Here is a 16,457-nt window from a genome sequence, read left to right on the forward strand (position 1 = left end):
AAGTAGCTGGGACTACAGGTGCCGTGCCACCATGCCCGGCTAATTTTTTGTATTTTAGTAGAGATGGGGTTTCATCATGTTGGCCAGGATGGTCTCAATCTCCTGATCTTGTGATTGCCTGCCTCAGCCTCCCAAAGTGCTAGGATTACAGGCGTGAGCCACCACGCCCAGCTTATAAACTCTTCCACTTTTTTGAATAGAGTCTCCCTCTGTCACCCCGGCTGGAGTGTGGTGGAGTGATCTCAGCTCATTGCAACCTCTGCCTCCTGGATTCAAGCGATTCTTATGCCTCAGCCTCCCAAGTAGCTGGGATTACAGGAGTGGGCCACCACTCCCAGCTAATTTTTTGTGTTTTTAGTAGAGATGGGGTTTTGCTATGTTGGTCAGGCTGGTCTGGAACTCCTGACCTCAGGTTATATGCCCACCTCAGCCTCCCAAAGTGCTGGGATTACAGGGGTGAGCCACCATGTCCAGCCTGAATAGAGGATTTTACAGCAAATCCTAAATATGTCATTTCACCCAAAATATTTATGCATGCAACTCAGAGATCTTAAATATAAATATTATGTTTATTATCATACCATACTATTACCACACCTAACAAAATATAGTTTTGTAATATACTTGGTCCATGTTCACTTATTCCATATTCTCAAAACATGCATTTCTGTCATGTTTGTTGGAATCAGAATCCAAACAAACTTTATGTAGCATTTGTTCTGCCTCTTAAGTCTCTTTTATTCTATTAAAGTTCCCTTTTTCCTCTGACTGCTTTCTTATACCATTGATTTATTAGAGCAATTTAGTCATTTGTCCCATGGAATGTGCCACATTTTGGATTTGGTTAATTGCTTCCTAGAGGTGGTACTTTATTGGCTCCACCATTTTTAGGGTTGGATAACCTAAGATTTAAAAAACATGGGGGTAATTTATATTCTATATTACTTATTGTGGCTTTTTGTAACTGAGTAAAATAATAATGATTCTAAACCACTCCATTAAAATAAGTAGTAATTGTTTAGTTAGTTATTTAGTACTCAGTCTAAAGACCTCGGTGAGCCTTTGAGTCCCTTAGTAGATTTACATGCTGATCTAAAGGCTGCCCTATTGCTTGTTAATCACAAGTTCATTTTTGTGTTTGATACTTTTGTGTTTGATACGTTTGTGTTACTGTGAATTAAACATCATTCTGTAATCAAAAAGCTTAAATGAGAGAAAAGGAAGAACACATGATTTCTGATGTTTCCCCACTCAATACTAGTTGTTTATTTATCTTTTTTTCTTTCACAAATAGCTTTGGGATTTGAATCAAAAAGAATGTCGAAATACCATGTTTGGTCATACAAATTCAGTCAATCACTGCAGATTTTCACCAGATGATAAGCTTTTGGCTAGTTGTTCAGCTGATGGAACCTTAAAGGTATGCTTTTGTACACTATTAAAATAGGTTGTATTTTATGGAAAGTCTTATGATTTGATTATAGAAATAGGTTTCTGTTTTTTCACATTTCTACAGAAAGAGCCTGCTTCTTTCAACTTCCAGGAGCATATTTAATATAACTGTAATTGCTTATCGTAATGATTGTTTATGAATGGTGTACAAGCTAATGCTTAAAGTTCTATAATGTAGGCTGGGCATGGTGGCTCACGCCTGTAATCCCAGCACTTTGGGAGGCCGAGGTGGGTGGATCACAAGGTCAGGAGTTCAAGACCAGCCTGGCCAAGATGGTGAAACCCCGTCTCTACTAAAAATACAAAAATTAGCTGGGTGTGGTGGTGAGTGCCTGTAATCCCAGCTACTTGGGAGGCTGAGGCAGAGAATTTCTTGAACCTGGGAGGTGGAGGTTGCAGTGAGCTGAGATCACACCACTCCACTCCAGCCTGGGTGACAGAGTGAGACTCTGTCTCAAAAAAAAAAAAAAAAAAGTTCTGTAATGTAGAATTTTTATTCTTTTAATTTGAATTCTTAAATTTTAAGTGTACATTTTGTTTCAAGCGTATGTTCATAAAATATTTTGAGATTTGTTTTAGTTTATTTTGTGCTTCTATAATTTATGCTGTGCTTCTATAAATTGTGAGTAATTTATAAAGAGTGGAGATTTATTTCTTACAGTTCTGGGGGAGAGGGTACCAGCAGAGAAAAAGAGAGAGAGTGAGGAGGGGGCTGAACTTATCCGTTTATCAGGAACCTAGATAATAGCATTAATCCATTCATGAGGGTAGCGCCCTCATGACCTAATCACTTTTGAAGGTCCCATCTCTCAATACTTGCATCGGGGATTAAGTATTTAACACATGAACTTTGGGGGACATGTTTAAACCACAGCAAGATCTATGGGTCAGGTTTGTAAAGGATCTGGCTTTTGTTTTTATTTTGGTTTTGTTTTTGTTTTTGAGACAGTCTCACTCTGTCGCCCAGGCTGGAGTACAATGGCATGATCTTGGCTCACTGCAGCCTCTGCCTCCTGGGTTCAAGCGATCCTCGTGCCTCAGCCTCCCAAGTAGCTAGGAGTATAGGCACCTGCCACCAAGCCTGGCTAATTTTTGTATTTTTGGTAGAGATGGAGTTTCACCATGTTGGCCAGTCTGGGGACCTGTTTTTACTTATAATTTATTCATTCTGCCTTTTATGTTATTGCTTTCTTGTTTTTGAGAAGCCACAAGGTAGGAAAAATGCAAGAGTTTGGGAAAAAAGCTTATTCAGCCTTCTGAAATTTATAGCCCTAAAAAAATGAAATAATTCTACCTCAAATCCCCACCTTCTCCAATAAGATTCCTAATTCCACTTTATTATTCCTGCCTCTACTGTCTCTCCTGTTTATTGACTGTCCTTTCTTTGGGCTTAAGATCAACCCATCTTTGACATTGTTGTCTCTTGGTCCACATTTTTCCCTCTTGTTCTGTAGTAGTTGCTCTAGTTCAGGCTGTTATCTCCTCATGCCTGATAGCAACCATCTAAGATGCATTATCCATCTCTTCTTATCTAAGTTTAGAGATTCTAGAATAACCTTCTACAACTGTTTTCTGCTCATGCCTGATAGCAACCATCTAAGATGCATTATCCATCTCTTCTTATCTAAGTTCAGAGATACTAGAATAACCTTCTACCACTGTTTTCTTTCTTCCTTTTTTTTTTTTTTGGAGACAGAGTCTCACTCTTTCACTCAGGCTGGAGTGCAGCGGTACCGTCACAGCTCACTGCAGCCTTCACTTCTGGTCTCAAGCAGTCCTCGTACTTCAGCCTCTCAAGTAACTGGAACCACAGGTGTGTGCCATCACACCTGGCTGAATTTTTTTTTTTTTTTTTTGAGACAGGATCTCACTATGTTGCCCATGCTTGTCTTCAGCTCCTGGGCTCAAGCAATCCCAAAGTGTTGGGATTATAGGCATGAGCCACCAAGCCTAGTCTACCACTATTTTCTTTTCGTTTCGTTTCGTTTCCTTTCGTTTCTTTTCTTTTTTCTTTTCCTTTCTTTTCTTTTCTTTTTTCTTTCTTTCTCTCTTTCTCTTTCTTTCTTTCTTTTTTTTTTTTTTTGAAACAGGGTCTTATTCTGTTGTCTAGGCTGGAGTGCAGTGGCATGATCCTGGCCCACCACAGTCTATCTTCTGGGCTTAGATGATCCTCCCACCTCAGCCTCTCGAGTAGCTGGGACTGTAAGTGCCTGCTACCATGCCCAGCTAATTTTTTGTATTTTTATTGGAGATGGGGTTTTGCCCATGTTTCCCAGGCTGGTCTCAAACTCCTGGGCTCAAGTAGTCTGCCTGCCTTGGCCTCCTGAAGTGCTGAGATTATAGGAGTGAGCCACTGCATCTGGCCCTACCACTATTTTCAACATAAATTATGCCATAGTATAAACTGTAGGAAACGCAGACTCATCGGGATGACTTCTAAGGTTCTTCACCTTCCATCATTCTGCCACATCCTTTCCTGTCAAGTTTGTTTCTTCTAACCCCTATACCTTAATTGTCTGTTCTGGGCAAGGTGTTTTATTTCAGCTACTGTCCCTGTATGTGTTTCTTGGGATGTTTCCTATGTGTGCCCCTGTAGCTTTTCTTACGATGTTTTTTGCCTTCGATTTCACTTGCCATATTTTTTAATGCCCCTCAAAACTTTATGCAAAGCCTTTTGTGTGAGGGTGACAGAGAGAGACAGAGAGTGTGTGTGTTTGTGTGTGTGTGTGTATTTGTGTGTGTGACAGGGTCTTACTTTGTCACCCCAGCTGGAGTGCAGTGGTCTGGGCTAACTAAAGTGATCCTCTTGCCTCAACCTCCAGAGTAGCTGGAACTTCAGGCATGTGTGACAATGCCTGGCTAATTTTGTTTAATTTTTGTAGAGATGGGGCCTCCCTGTGTTACCCAGGCTGGTCTTGAACTCCTAAGCTCAAGCGATCCTCCCACTTTGGTCTCCCAAAGTACTGGGATCACAGACATGAGCCACCACACCTGGCCTGCAAAGCATTCTTCAGAAAGTGTTCTCTTATAGTGTCCATCTGTTTGGTTCTGAGTACATGTATCTGTCTATATCTATAGGTAGAAACTGCTTGGTTTGTCTTCTGATTTCCACTTACAAATGTGTTGTACTGTTCAGTCATTTTAATGTGTCTTCTGTTTCTTTGATTAGGTTGAATATAGGTTTATGATCTGCAGGGATCTTGTCATCTTTTTGTTGTATTATACCTTTCTTTGTAACTCATAGTACAGAATTGTACTCAAGTATTCAGTAAATTTTCTTGACTACACCTTTTCTAGGAAAATACTTAAACACTCCTGGGCACTATTTTGTTTGTTAGAATCTCTAGGGAAGGAGATTCAGCAATGCTACTAACTCCTGAGAAAGGTAAACTGTTTTGATTCTGATACTGTGGTTGAATCTTTGATCTTGTTTTGCTGATGGAAGATAACTGTTTTTGTATAAATTACTCCGGGGTATCTAGGAACTCTTTCTGGGTAGGATTCTACTTTGTAGAGTTTAGCTAGCTGTTAGTGGGTGCTGGGAGCATTCTTAGGTAGAATATTCAGGTAAGTGGATTTTGGCCTCTATACTATATCTATCTGCTTCTTCCTTTAGGATGATCCATGTCATGGGAGGTTTTTCAGAATACCCGTGGATGGATTTAGGCAGCCCTCCTTTCGTCAGCCTATTATTTCTTGGTTTTTACTCAGTGAAAGACTTCAGAAGAAGGCATTTTATATTTTAAGTTTTCCTTTCATCTTATCTCCTTTGCTAATTCCAAGTTCTGGGAAGATTGCATTATCCTTAGCATTTTTGCCATTATTATTCGGTTGCCAAATGTTCAAGAAAGCTGTAAAACCAGGCCATTTATGTGTTCTACAAATATAAGTTGTATAGCTCAACTGGGCCTTATTTGCCGCTGAATTATGGTCTGTTCATCCCTAATTTATTTGCCTTTTCACTAGTGCCTATTCTAATCCTTTTCTGCTGTTCTTAAGCCCCTAACCCTTTTATTCTATGGCAATAATGTTACCTCATACCCATTCAAAGGATTAAAACCATCCACCAAGAGTCCCCTATCATAAGCCCCCTCAAAAATTGCTGTAAAAAGCCTCTGCTCCATTTTTTCTCATAACAGTGTCCAAAAAGTCCTGTACTTGGGCCAGACGTGGTGGCTCACGCCTGTAATCACAGCACTTTGGGAGGCTGAGGTAGGTGGATCATGAGGTCAGGAGTTCGAGACCATCCTGGCCAACATGGTGAAACCCCGTCTCTACTAAAAATACAAAAATTAGCTGGGTGTGGTGGCGCATGCCTGTAATCCCAACTACTCAGGAGGCTGAGGCAGGAGAATTGCTTGCACCCGGGAGGCGGACGTTGCAGTGAGCTGAGATTACGCCACTGCACTCAAGCCTGGGGGAAGAGCGAGACTCCGTCTTGAAAAAAAAAGAAAGAAAAAATCCTGTACTTGTACCTACTGTTCCTCCCTTTCCTTCTTTTCCGGGCACCTTGTTTCATTAATTGTTTCCTCTCTATGTTGCTTCTTCAGATTTTTCTTCTTTTTTGAATTATTTTCCACAGCTTACAAATGTTCTTGGGCCTTCCTGAGCCTTATAAAACCAAAAAGTGAAAAACCTTTGATTCTTCCTTGATTGTATTGTTCTTTAAAATTGTCATTCTGTTTTTCTCTTTCCCTTCATGACTGGGCTTCTTAAGTCATCTATACTTGCCTCTGTTTCCTGACTACCTACTCTCTACTTAACCATTTTTTAGCCTGGTTTCATCTTCCCTGTATTCCCTTGAAGAATGTAAAAATCCAGTTTTATTTTCAGTTTCAATTTTTTTTGTAGTCTAAGGCCCTCTGGATTAGTGTGAAATCTGATATTTTTCTTTATCTGATTCTCATTATTTTTGTTGTATTACTATTGGTCAAACCCCCAATGACCACCTAGTTTTTTTTTTGTTTGTTTGTTTTTTAAACTCTCCTCATTTTACATCAATGTTTTATTCTTTCTTCTCTTAGCTCTCTGATCCCTTCATTAACTATTTTCCCTGACCATTAAAATGTAGCTGTTCCTGCAGCATCTAACCTTGGCTACCACCTCTATCACCGCTCTTCCATCCCAGTTCATTCAGTCTCATGGCTTCAACCCATCTTTTTTCAGGTATGTCATCTGCAGCCTTCATTTTATGAGCTGTGTCCTTCATTCCTAACTTTCTCCTAGTTGTTGTCACTTAAGTAACATACCGTGCCTCAAAGTTACTGCGCTCCAAACTGAGTTAATTATTCACTTCTCAAACATGACCTACTTTTTATGTTTCATTTTTTGTTTTGTTTTTAGACGGAGTCTCGCTCTGTTGCTGAGGCTGGAGTGCAGTGGCGCGATCTCGGCTCACTGCAAGCTCTGCCTCCGGGGTTCATGCCATTCTCCTGCCTCAGCCTCCCCAGTAGCTGGGACTACAGGTGCCCGCTGCCATGCCCGGCTAATTTTTTGTATTTTTCAGTAGAGACGGGGTTTCACCGTGTTAGCCAGAGTGGTGTCGATCTCCTGACCTCATGATCTGCCCGCGTCGGCCTCCCAAAGTGCTGGGATTACAGGCTTGAGACACTGCGCCCGGCCTATGTTTCATGATTTAAAAAAAAAATTTCAACTTTTATTTAGATTCAGGGGTACATGTGCAGGTTTGTTATGTGAGTATATTGCATGATGCTGATGCCGAGGTTTGTGTACAACTGGTCCTGTCATCCAGATAGCATAGTACCCAATAGGTGCCTCATTCCCCCCTCCCCAACTCTAGTAGTCCCCAGCATTTATTGTTCTTATCTTTATGTCTTTGTGTACCCAATGTTTAGCTCTGGCTTATAAGTGAGAACATGTGGTATTTGGTTTTCTGTTCCTGCATTAATTTGCTTAGGATAATGGCCTCCAGCTGCATTCATGTTGCTGGAAAGGACATGATTTTATTCTTTTTTATGGCTGTGTTGTATCCCATGGTGTATATGTACCATATTTTCTTTAACCTTCCGTTGATGGGCACCTAGGTTGGTTCCATGTCCTTGCTATTGTGAATAGTGCTGCAGTGAATATACAAGTGCATGTGTCTTTTTGGTAGAATGATTTATTTTCCTTTGGGTGTATACCCAGTAATAGGATTGCTGGGTTGAATGGTAGTTCTATTTTAAGTTATTTGAGAAATCTCCAAACTGCTTTACAAAGTCACCAAACAAATTTACATTCCCACCAGCAGTGTATAAGCATTCGCTTTTCTCTGCAGCCTCCCTGGCATCTTTTATTTTTTGACTAAAAAAAAAAAAAATACATATATAAAAAATATATAGCAGTGTTTTGTAGTTTTCCTTGTAGAGATCTTACTTCTTTGGTTAGATGTATTCCTGGGTATTTTATTTTTTTGTGTGTGGCTACTGTAAATGGGATTGTGTTCTTGATTTGGCTCTCAGCTTTAATGTTATTGATATACAGAAATGCTGCTGATTTTTTTTTTCTTAAATAGAAAGAAGGTCTCACTACATTGGCCAGGCTGGTCTCAAACTCCTGGCCTCAAGTGATCCTTTGGCCTCAGCCTCCCAAAGTGCTAGGCTTACAGGCATGAACCACTGTGCCTGGCTAACTGATTTTTGTACATTGATTTTGATTAGAACAGTGTTCAGGGTTTACATCATTGTAACTAATCACAATTGAGCCATATCATATGAATTTTTTTCCTCTCTCATTAGCTGTCTGTTTTACCTGGGGTTGATAAGTTTGTTTTTTCATTTGTTTAGTTTTTAAATGTGCTTATCTTCAAACTCTCTCTTGTTAATTTGCTCCTTAAATGATTCAAACTTACCAGGCATTTTATAAGTATTTTCTTGGAAACAACATTTTTGGCAGGTTCTATCTTGCTCCATTCTGGTCGGTAATGGTAATACTATTCCCAGAGTACAGCTGCCATCCTGAGATCTTCCTTACCATCATCCTGGGGATTCCTTTTGCTTTTCTCTTAAGTTGGAACCCTTGTTTTTCAGTTTTTTTTTTTTTTTTTTTTTTTTTGGTCTTCTTTCTTGGCTTACTTTCTCAACTTGGTGGAGAATCTCCTCTAGCTTCCTAAGAAAGAATCTATGGGAAGTAAATTTTTATGGTGTCTTTATTATAATGTCTAAAGATGTCTCTGTTTTTCACTTGCTGATTTGCTTAAGTTCCTTATGAATTCTGGATATTAGACCTTTGTTGGATGCATAGTTTAACAAGGCCAACAAAAGCAATGCGGGAGAGGACTCTCTATTCAATAAATGGTGCTGGGATAACTGGCTAACCATATGCAGAAGAATGAAACTAGACCCTTAGCTTTTACCACATATAAAAATTAAAGATGGATTAAAAATTTAAATGTATGACCTCAAGCTATTAAAATCCTAGAAGAAAACCTAGGAAAATACCCTCCTTGACATCAGTCTTGGCAAATAATTTTTGGCCAAGTCCTCAAAAGCAATTGCTACAAAAACAAACTTTGACAAGTGGAACCTAATTAAATGAAAGCTTCTGCACAGCAAAAGAAACTATCAACAGAGTAAACTGCCTACAGAATGGTGGCTTCTTTCAATTTGGAAACTTATCCTTCAGTTCTGGCATTTCCTTGGATTATTTGATTTCTTCCTATTTTCTCTTTCTGGAATGCCTGTGTTTCTGGATTAAAATTTTTTTTTCCTCTCCTTCCTTCTTTTTGTCCATTTGCCCTACTTTCTGAAAGATTTCTTTAGCTTTACTTTTCTGTCCTTCTATTGAGTTTAAATTTCTGCTACTATATTTTTAAGTATTCATTCTTGTGATTAGTTCCTTTTAAATATTATTCTGTTCTTGTTTCATGGATGCAGTATCTTTTATCTTTTTATGGGCATTAGTAATAGGGTTTTTTTTTGAAGTTTTCATATTCCAGTGTAATAGATATTTTTCTATTTGTTGGTTTTGGTTTCTGTTTGGATTTTAGACATAGATGTATCTTAGCTATCTGATCCTTTGCTATCTGCTCATATTTAAGAATACATCACCAACAAGTTGATTGGGAATTGTGAACTTTTAAATTGTGGTTTTCCTGTGGGTTATCTGTTTTTATCATGAACTCTTTTTTTTTTTTAGACAGTCTTGGTGTGTTGCCCAGGCTGGAGTGCTGTGGCACCATCTCGGCTCACTGCAAGATGGTGAACTTTTTATGTCAAAGTCTTTATATCTTTTGTCTTGAACTAGTTGGGTGTCCAGAGTAAAAATTTTCTTTTCTCTTTTTTCTTTTTCTTGCATTTTTTTTTCCCTCCCGAGATGGAGTCTTGCTCTGTTGCCCAGGCTGGAGTGCAGTGGCGTGATCTCAGCTCACCACAACTTCCGCCTTTTGGGTTCAAGCAGTTCTCCTGCCTCAGCCTCCCAAGTAGCTGGGATTACCGGCACACACCACCACACCCGGCTCATTTTTGTGTTTTTAGTAGAGACGGGGTTTCACCATGTTGGCCAGGCTGGTCTTGAACTCCTGACCTCGTGATCCACCCTCCTTGGCCTCCCAAAGTTTTGGGATTACAGATGTGAGCCACTGCGCCCAACACCCCCCCCTCTTTTTTTTGAGACAGGGTCTCACTGTCACACAGGCTGGAGTGCTGGAGTGCAGTGGTGTGATTGCAGTTCACTGCAGCCTCAACCTCCTAGGCTCAAGTGTGATCCTCCCACCTTAGCCTCCTGAGGAGCTGGGACTACAGGTGTGCACCACCATGCCTGGCTAGAAGAAATTTTAATCTCCTATTTGTAGGATATGACTCTGGCCAGTTCTGAGATGATATCTGGGCAGAGAGCTCAACATTTAGAAAAAAGACTTTCTCTTAATTTCCCTGTTTTCAGGTGACCCTTCTCTCGACTGTGTTGGGTATAGAATAGCCTTGTATTCTGCCAGAGAAGGGACACAGGCCCCCTGGGTTGCAGAGTGGAGGGAGGAGATTTCAACGGACTTTTAAAGATTCCTCTTGACTTAGCTTCACCTTTATCAGAAGGTACTGGGTGCCAGCACTTCCTGAGTCTTTGGAGTTTTGTGGAGTGATTGGGCTGCTTGGATTTCCCCACTGCAGGCTCACAATTTAATTTCTAGGAGTCTGCCTATTACTTGCCTTTCTGCTTTCTAGACTTGATGATTTCGTTGCTGCTGTCTCTTTCTCCATTTTCCTTCGCCTTGTGGATTATGCCTAGAGAGAAAAATTCCCATTACTATTGTTTACCCGAGTTTTGGGAGAGTTTGGAAATTGTCTATGTCTGTTCTCTGTTTTCTGAAACGTAATACCTGAGACTGGGTAATTTATAAAGAAAAGGGGTTTACTTGGCTCATGAGTCTGATGGCCAGAAATTCCAGGATTGGGCAGCTACACCTGATGAAGGCCTTCGGCTGCTTCCACTTATGGTGGAAAGGGGAAGGGAAGTGGGCGTGTGCAAAGAGATCATATGAAAAGAGAGGATTGAAGATAGCGAAACCCAGGAAACCAGACTGTTTTCATCAACCCACACTCTTGAGAACTAATCCATTCCCAGAGAACTCATCCCAGTGGGAAGGCATTAGAAGGCATTCATCTGTTTATGAGGGATCCACCCCCATGACCCAGACACCTCCTATCAAGCCCTACTTCCCAACACTGCCACAGTGGGGATCAAATTTCAACACCAGTTTGGGTCGGGATAAATAAACCACCTCCAAACCATAGCAGAGCTGTATGTGTTCTCTCTGCATCTTTAACACCTGAACCCTATTTCTTTCAGCAACGCTATTGTCTGTACTCGCCTGTGCTTGAAACTTGGGAGTGATCTTTTTGTTTGTTCGTTTGTTTTCAGAGATGGGGTTTCACCACGTTGCCCAGGCTGGTCTTGAACTCCTGGGCTCAAGTGGTCCGCTTGCCTAAGCCTCCCAAGGTGCTAGGATTACAGACATGAGCCACTGCACCCTGCCGGGAGTAATCAGTCTTTTCACTTAAAATGTGTTTATTGAATACTTAGTGTATGCCAGATACTGTACTAGGTATTTGGATTTTAAACACTGAAAAAGAAAAAAGTATACTTCCTGGCTGTTCTGAACTGTTCAGAATAAAGTTGGGGAGAACATAAGTGAATAGATGAACCATGAAAATGATAAAAGTATGAAGACAGTGCTCTGAGAGCAGATAAGGACTCTGTTGGGGAAGGGTTCACATACCTGATACTACAGCCAGATTGAACTTGTTCTTCTTTTTCATTGTCTTTGTTTTCTCATTTTGTACTTTAGCTTATGCTGATCCCTTGGAATAGGCTCTAGGCCCTGGGGTGTTCCCCTGTCTTTTTGATGTTGAAATTCTCTGTCTTAAGCTGGTATAAGATAGGCTAATCTCAGGGAGTGGAGTGAGGTGACTACCTCCTGTACAAAGTGTTCCCTCAAGCCCTCAGCTTGAATATAGCCTCCCCACTGTGCTATACCTTTTCCTTTCAAATGACACCTGACGTATTTTGTGTTTAAGTTATTTATGTGCTTGTCTTGCTTCCCTTACTGGCCTGTCAATTCCTTGAGGGTAGTATCTGTATCTGATTCATTTATATAGTCTCAAAGTGACTAGCATAGTGTTTAATAAATGTGTTAAAGATGATAAACCCTTGCTGTATCACTTCAAGTCAAGCTAAGACTTCTTCAAACTCGGACACTTTTTAAAAAGTCGTCATTTGACAGGGACAGGATTTTGATTTCCGTATTCATGTATGAGTATCAAAATGTGATTGTGGCTCACAGAGCACTCGCAGCAGGGGACAGACACTACTGCACTCTTGGTGAGAACTGCCCATGTTTGTGGTGGCTTTCCCACCGTGCTGTTAAGTCAGTATCACTGGTTGGTTCACACTGATACAATGACAGGTAGTAAGCAGAGACCCTGCAAAATGATGTTAGATAACAGCATTTCAAGGTCAAATTCTCCTGTAAGCTTTTACCTTTTGAGAGGATGAAAACTGTAAAATTATGTCCTGCCCCAAATGGCTCTCTTTTTAAGCATTTTATACGGTATCATGTTGATAAGCATGTGCTTTTCAGGCTCTGAGATGAACTATTTTAAAATGTGAGTTCTATTTAAAAATTGCCATTTAAAGCACGCAGAGGCCTGGGGTGCATAGGGACCCTGGATACAGTGTAGCGACTTGCTCAGAATGAAATGCTGGTATTAGTTTATGTGGTCCCTCAATATGTGGGATTTCATCACTGCTTGGATAGAAGCCGAAGTCAGGTCCAGAAACAGATGCAATTTAGACATGTATAATCAAGTTGGATTGTGCTACTTTTATTTTTCTCTGTAAAATTCAGGCAATAGTTGCTTTTTCTTTTCTTTTTGTTTTTAAAAATTTTTTTAAATTGAAAACAAGACAAAACAAAACAGATGAGGTCTCACTGTGTTGCCCAGGCTGGTCTTGAACTCCTGGGCTCAAGTGATCCTCCCACCTTGGCTTCCCAAAGTGCTGGGATTACAGGTGTGAACCACTGTACGCAGCCTGATTTTCATATTAATAGAGAAACTGACTTTTCATATATTCTGGATAATGTAACTGAAGGTTCAGGCTTTTATGTTTATTTATTTATTTTTCTCTTTAGTATCAGGGAAGGCTGTTTTAGCACCTGCTATCTCTTTTGCATTACCCAGATTACCCGCAGTTGTTGCAAGTAGAAAAGTTTTGGTTTTGGCCATGTTTCTTAATATATATAATACTTCTTTTTACTCGAGAGATTTGAAAATGTACCTGGCCAGACAAATTAGGTTTTACCTGGGAGTTGTGCTTTGGAAGCTGACTTAAAGCCTGAGCAGCAGCTTTCTCCCCCTACCCCCATCCTTCTCTGTGGCCAACCTTTGGTTTGGGCATGGGCAGTCATTATCACTCTGAGGCTGAGACACTGCTCATGGCCCAGAGGAGTGAAGGTGGATCTTCTTGAAGGCCTTTGTCTTTTGTGCTATTCAAGTGGTCCTACTAGTGAGCAAAGTTTATGGTATTTTGTATCTTATTCCTCAGGATCCAGTTAGGTTTATAGCCCTATCTAGCCCTGCCAAGCACACAGAGTCTTACTTGTCCCTGTTTTCAGAGACCTCCTTATGTCTCTGGATGCTCTGCTAGGTCACGACCTAACTTGGACTGGGTCCTGTGTAGTCTTCCTGCTGTGCATGTGGTAGGTTTGTGAAGCACACTTCATTCCTGGCACAGCAGAGGGCAGCAGTGGCAAGTCGTGAGTCTCTTCATCTTACCACCTTTCTTCCACTTGTGTCCTTACTGTCAACATGTAATTTTTAGCTTCCACACCATGGAAGACTCTTAACTTTTTATTTAATTTTATGTTCTGCATTTTGGGCAGTGCTTCTAATTTTTTCTTTTTAAGAACATAATAATGAAACTGGAGATCTTAATTTAAAAGCCTTACAAAAAGTCATGCATAGGTAAAAATAATTCATCAAGTGAAGTGAATAAGTTTATGTGGCATTATTTCAGGAAGAATTCTAGAGGTGTGATTTTAGAGTAAAACAAACTTTTTCTTTTTTATTACTTTAATTCGAAGCTTTGGGATGTGACATCAGCAAACGAGAGGAAAAGCATTAATGTGAAACAGTTCTTCCTAAATTCAGAGGACCCTCAAGAGGATATGGAAGTGATAGTGAAGTGTTGTTCGTGGTCTGCTGATGGTGCAAGGATAATGGTGGCAGCAAAAAATAAAATCTTTGTAAGTACTTTAAAAAGCCAACTTCAGTCTGATTTAAAGAAAGTTAAAACTTCTGTCATTTTTGCATTTTACAATGTTTATTCATAAAAATACAGTCTAGCTGTGTGATTTTGGGCAGTCTTCCTAACCTGTCATGGTTCTTTGGAACTGTGCTCCATGAGATAAGGATGGCCTTATAAGGAAAGGTCTCCATGGTTACACCGTTTTGGGAGATAGGTTTTGTATTGCTTTCCCCTATTAGGCACACGGTGTGAACTAACATATTCAGGGCCCCAGGAAGTCCTATTATACAATTTATGCTGTCGAATCCAGTGTTCCTCAAATGTATTTAATTTAACATAGAATGCTTTCTTCATCACTCCTTTTTCTTCAATTTCGATTACATTGGTTTAGGTGATTTTTCAAAGTGCTTTCTTATACCTACAATTTTATGGTTTGATGACTCTGACAGAAATGCTTGTCAATGACTGAACAAGATTGTGAAATTTTTATAAAGTAAATGAGGAAAATATGAAAAAAGTAAATAAGAAAATGCTTTGCTTTTCTTCCCCACATCTAATAGTAGCTTGCATTTGTGGTATTCAGAGTGCTCTCACATATGATTTCTTTTGATATAAGTATTCAAGAAGCAGCGGGTTACAGTAGCCCTATGATAATAATGAGGCAACTGAGGTTCAGAGCAGCCAAATAATTTGTCCAAAGTTACATTGTGATTAGGAGAGCCAGATCTTCTGATTTATGGCTCAGTTACGTTCTGATCTAATAGTGATTTCAAAAGACTTGAATGACGGATATTACTGTTTTAAAGAGCATAATTGAAATACAGAATATGGTTATATAAGAACTCACTGAGGGATCATGTATATGATTGTTATTGATCTAGTGCTACAATCCTTGGATGTTGGTTGCTTATGAGTTTGTACCCCTTTAGCAGGAAACTAAGAGGAAAAATATCTCCCTTTAAGTTTGTTAAAATCTATAAGAACAGAAAAGAAACCACTGCATAAGCAAGACTTGAAGATTAAAACTTTTTTATTGTGATAAAATGCATATAATGTAAAATTTGCCATTTAACCATCTAAAAATGTACATTTCAATGGCATTACATTCACAATGCTGTGTAACCATTTCCACTATATATTTCCAAAACTTTTTCATCACCCTAAACAGAAACTTTGTAACCATGAAGTAATAACTCCTCTTTTCCCTCTCTTGCTAGACCTTTGTAATCTCTAATGTAATCTGTGAATTTGCCTAGGTATTTCATATAAATGGAATCATATAATATCGGTCCTTTTGTGTCTGACTCATTTCATTGAGCATGTTTTCAAGGTTCATTCATGTTGTAGCACGTATCAGAACTGTATTTCTTCTTCTTCTTTTTTTTTTTTTTGTGAGACGGAGCCTCGCTCTGTCGCCCAGGCTGGAGTGCAGTGGCACAATCTTGGCTCACTGCAAGCTCTGCCTCCCGGGTTCACACCATTCTCGTGCCTCAGCCTCTCCAAGTAGCTGGGACTACAGGTGCCCACCACCACGCCCGGCTAATTTTTTGTATTTTTAGTAGAGACGGGGTTTCACCATGGTCTCAATCTCCTGACCTCGTGATCCGCCCGCCTCGGCCTCCCAAAGTGCTGGGATTACAAGCGTGAGCCACCGCGCCCGGCCCAGAACTGTATTTCTTCTTATGGCTGAATAATATTCTGTTGTATGTATATATCACATTTTTTTCCTTTTTTTTTCTTACAAACCAGTGTTTATTTTCACATACAGCCTTGTTGTAACCAATGTACAGATCAAAACTCAAAATATTCCTCTTCAGAAAACTTTGGACCTTATTCCCTAGCTGACCTATAATGGTTGAATTTCTGTCAAGTATAAATTTATGTATATAATGGTCTTAATTATTAAAGAGAATAACTGAGTGATTTCTGTGATCTGTGAAAAGGAATTGGACTATCATACTTGGGTTGTATATCACATTTTTTTCATCCATTCATCTGTTGATGGACACTTGGTTTGTTTCCACCTTTTGGCTACTGTGAATAATGCTGCAGCATTGGTGTACAAGTATCTATTTGAGCCTCGTGTGTTTACCTAGGAGTGGAATTACTGGGTCATATGGTAATTCTTTATTTAGTTTTCTGAGGAACCACTAGATTTTTCCACAGCAGCTGCACCATTTTATATTCCACTAGCAATGTACGAGGGTTCCAGTTTCTCCACATCCTTGATAAAACTTGTTGTTGTTCATTTTTAAAATTATAGC

General features: G+C 39.8%; 1 protein-coding gene across 5 annotated transcripts in view; it reads left to right on the forward strand.

The window, feature by feature from the left end:
• APAF1 (apoptotic peptidase activating factor 1) overlaps window positions 1–16,457 on the forward strand; it is a 90,794-nt gene that overhangs the window by 40,083 nt on the left and 34,254 nt on the right. For 4 of the 5 annotated variants that reach the window (XR_004250948.3, XM_058424861.1, XM_032171002.3 and 1 more), the window contains exons 16-17: window positions 1,295–1,420; window positions 14,030–14,191. The exons of the other annotated variant lie outside the window; for it this stretch is intronic. Coding sequence is in view for 3 of the 4 variants with exons in the window: in XM_058424861.1 (XP_058280844.1) it covers window positions 1,295–1,420; window positions 14,030–14,191 (288 nt within the window). In the remaining variant the exon portion in view is untranslated. The remainder of the gene's footprint in view (window positions 1–1,294; window positions 1,421–14,029; window positions 14,192–16,457) is intronic. 5 annotated transcript variants of the gene reach the window in all.

Source organism: Hylobates moloch, unplaced genomic scaffold (genome assembly GCF_009828535.3).
Source record: "Hylobates moloch isolate HMO894 unplaced genomic scaffold, HMol_V3 SCAFFOLD_12, whole genome shotgun sequence".
Taxonomy (NCBI): Eukaryota; Metazoa; Chordata; class Mammalia; order Primates; family Hylobatidae; genus Hylobates; species Hylobates moloch.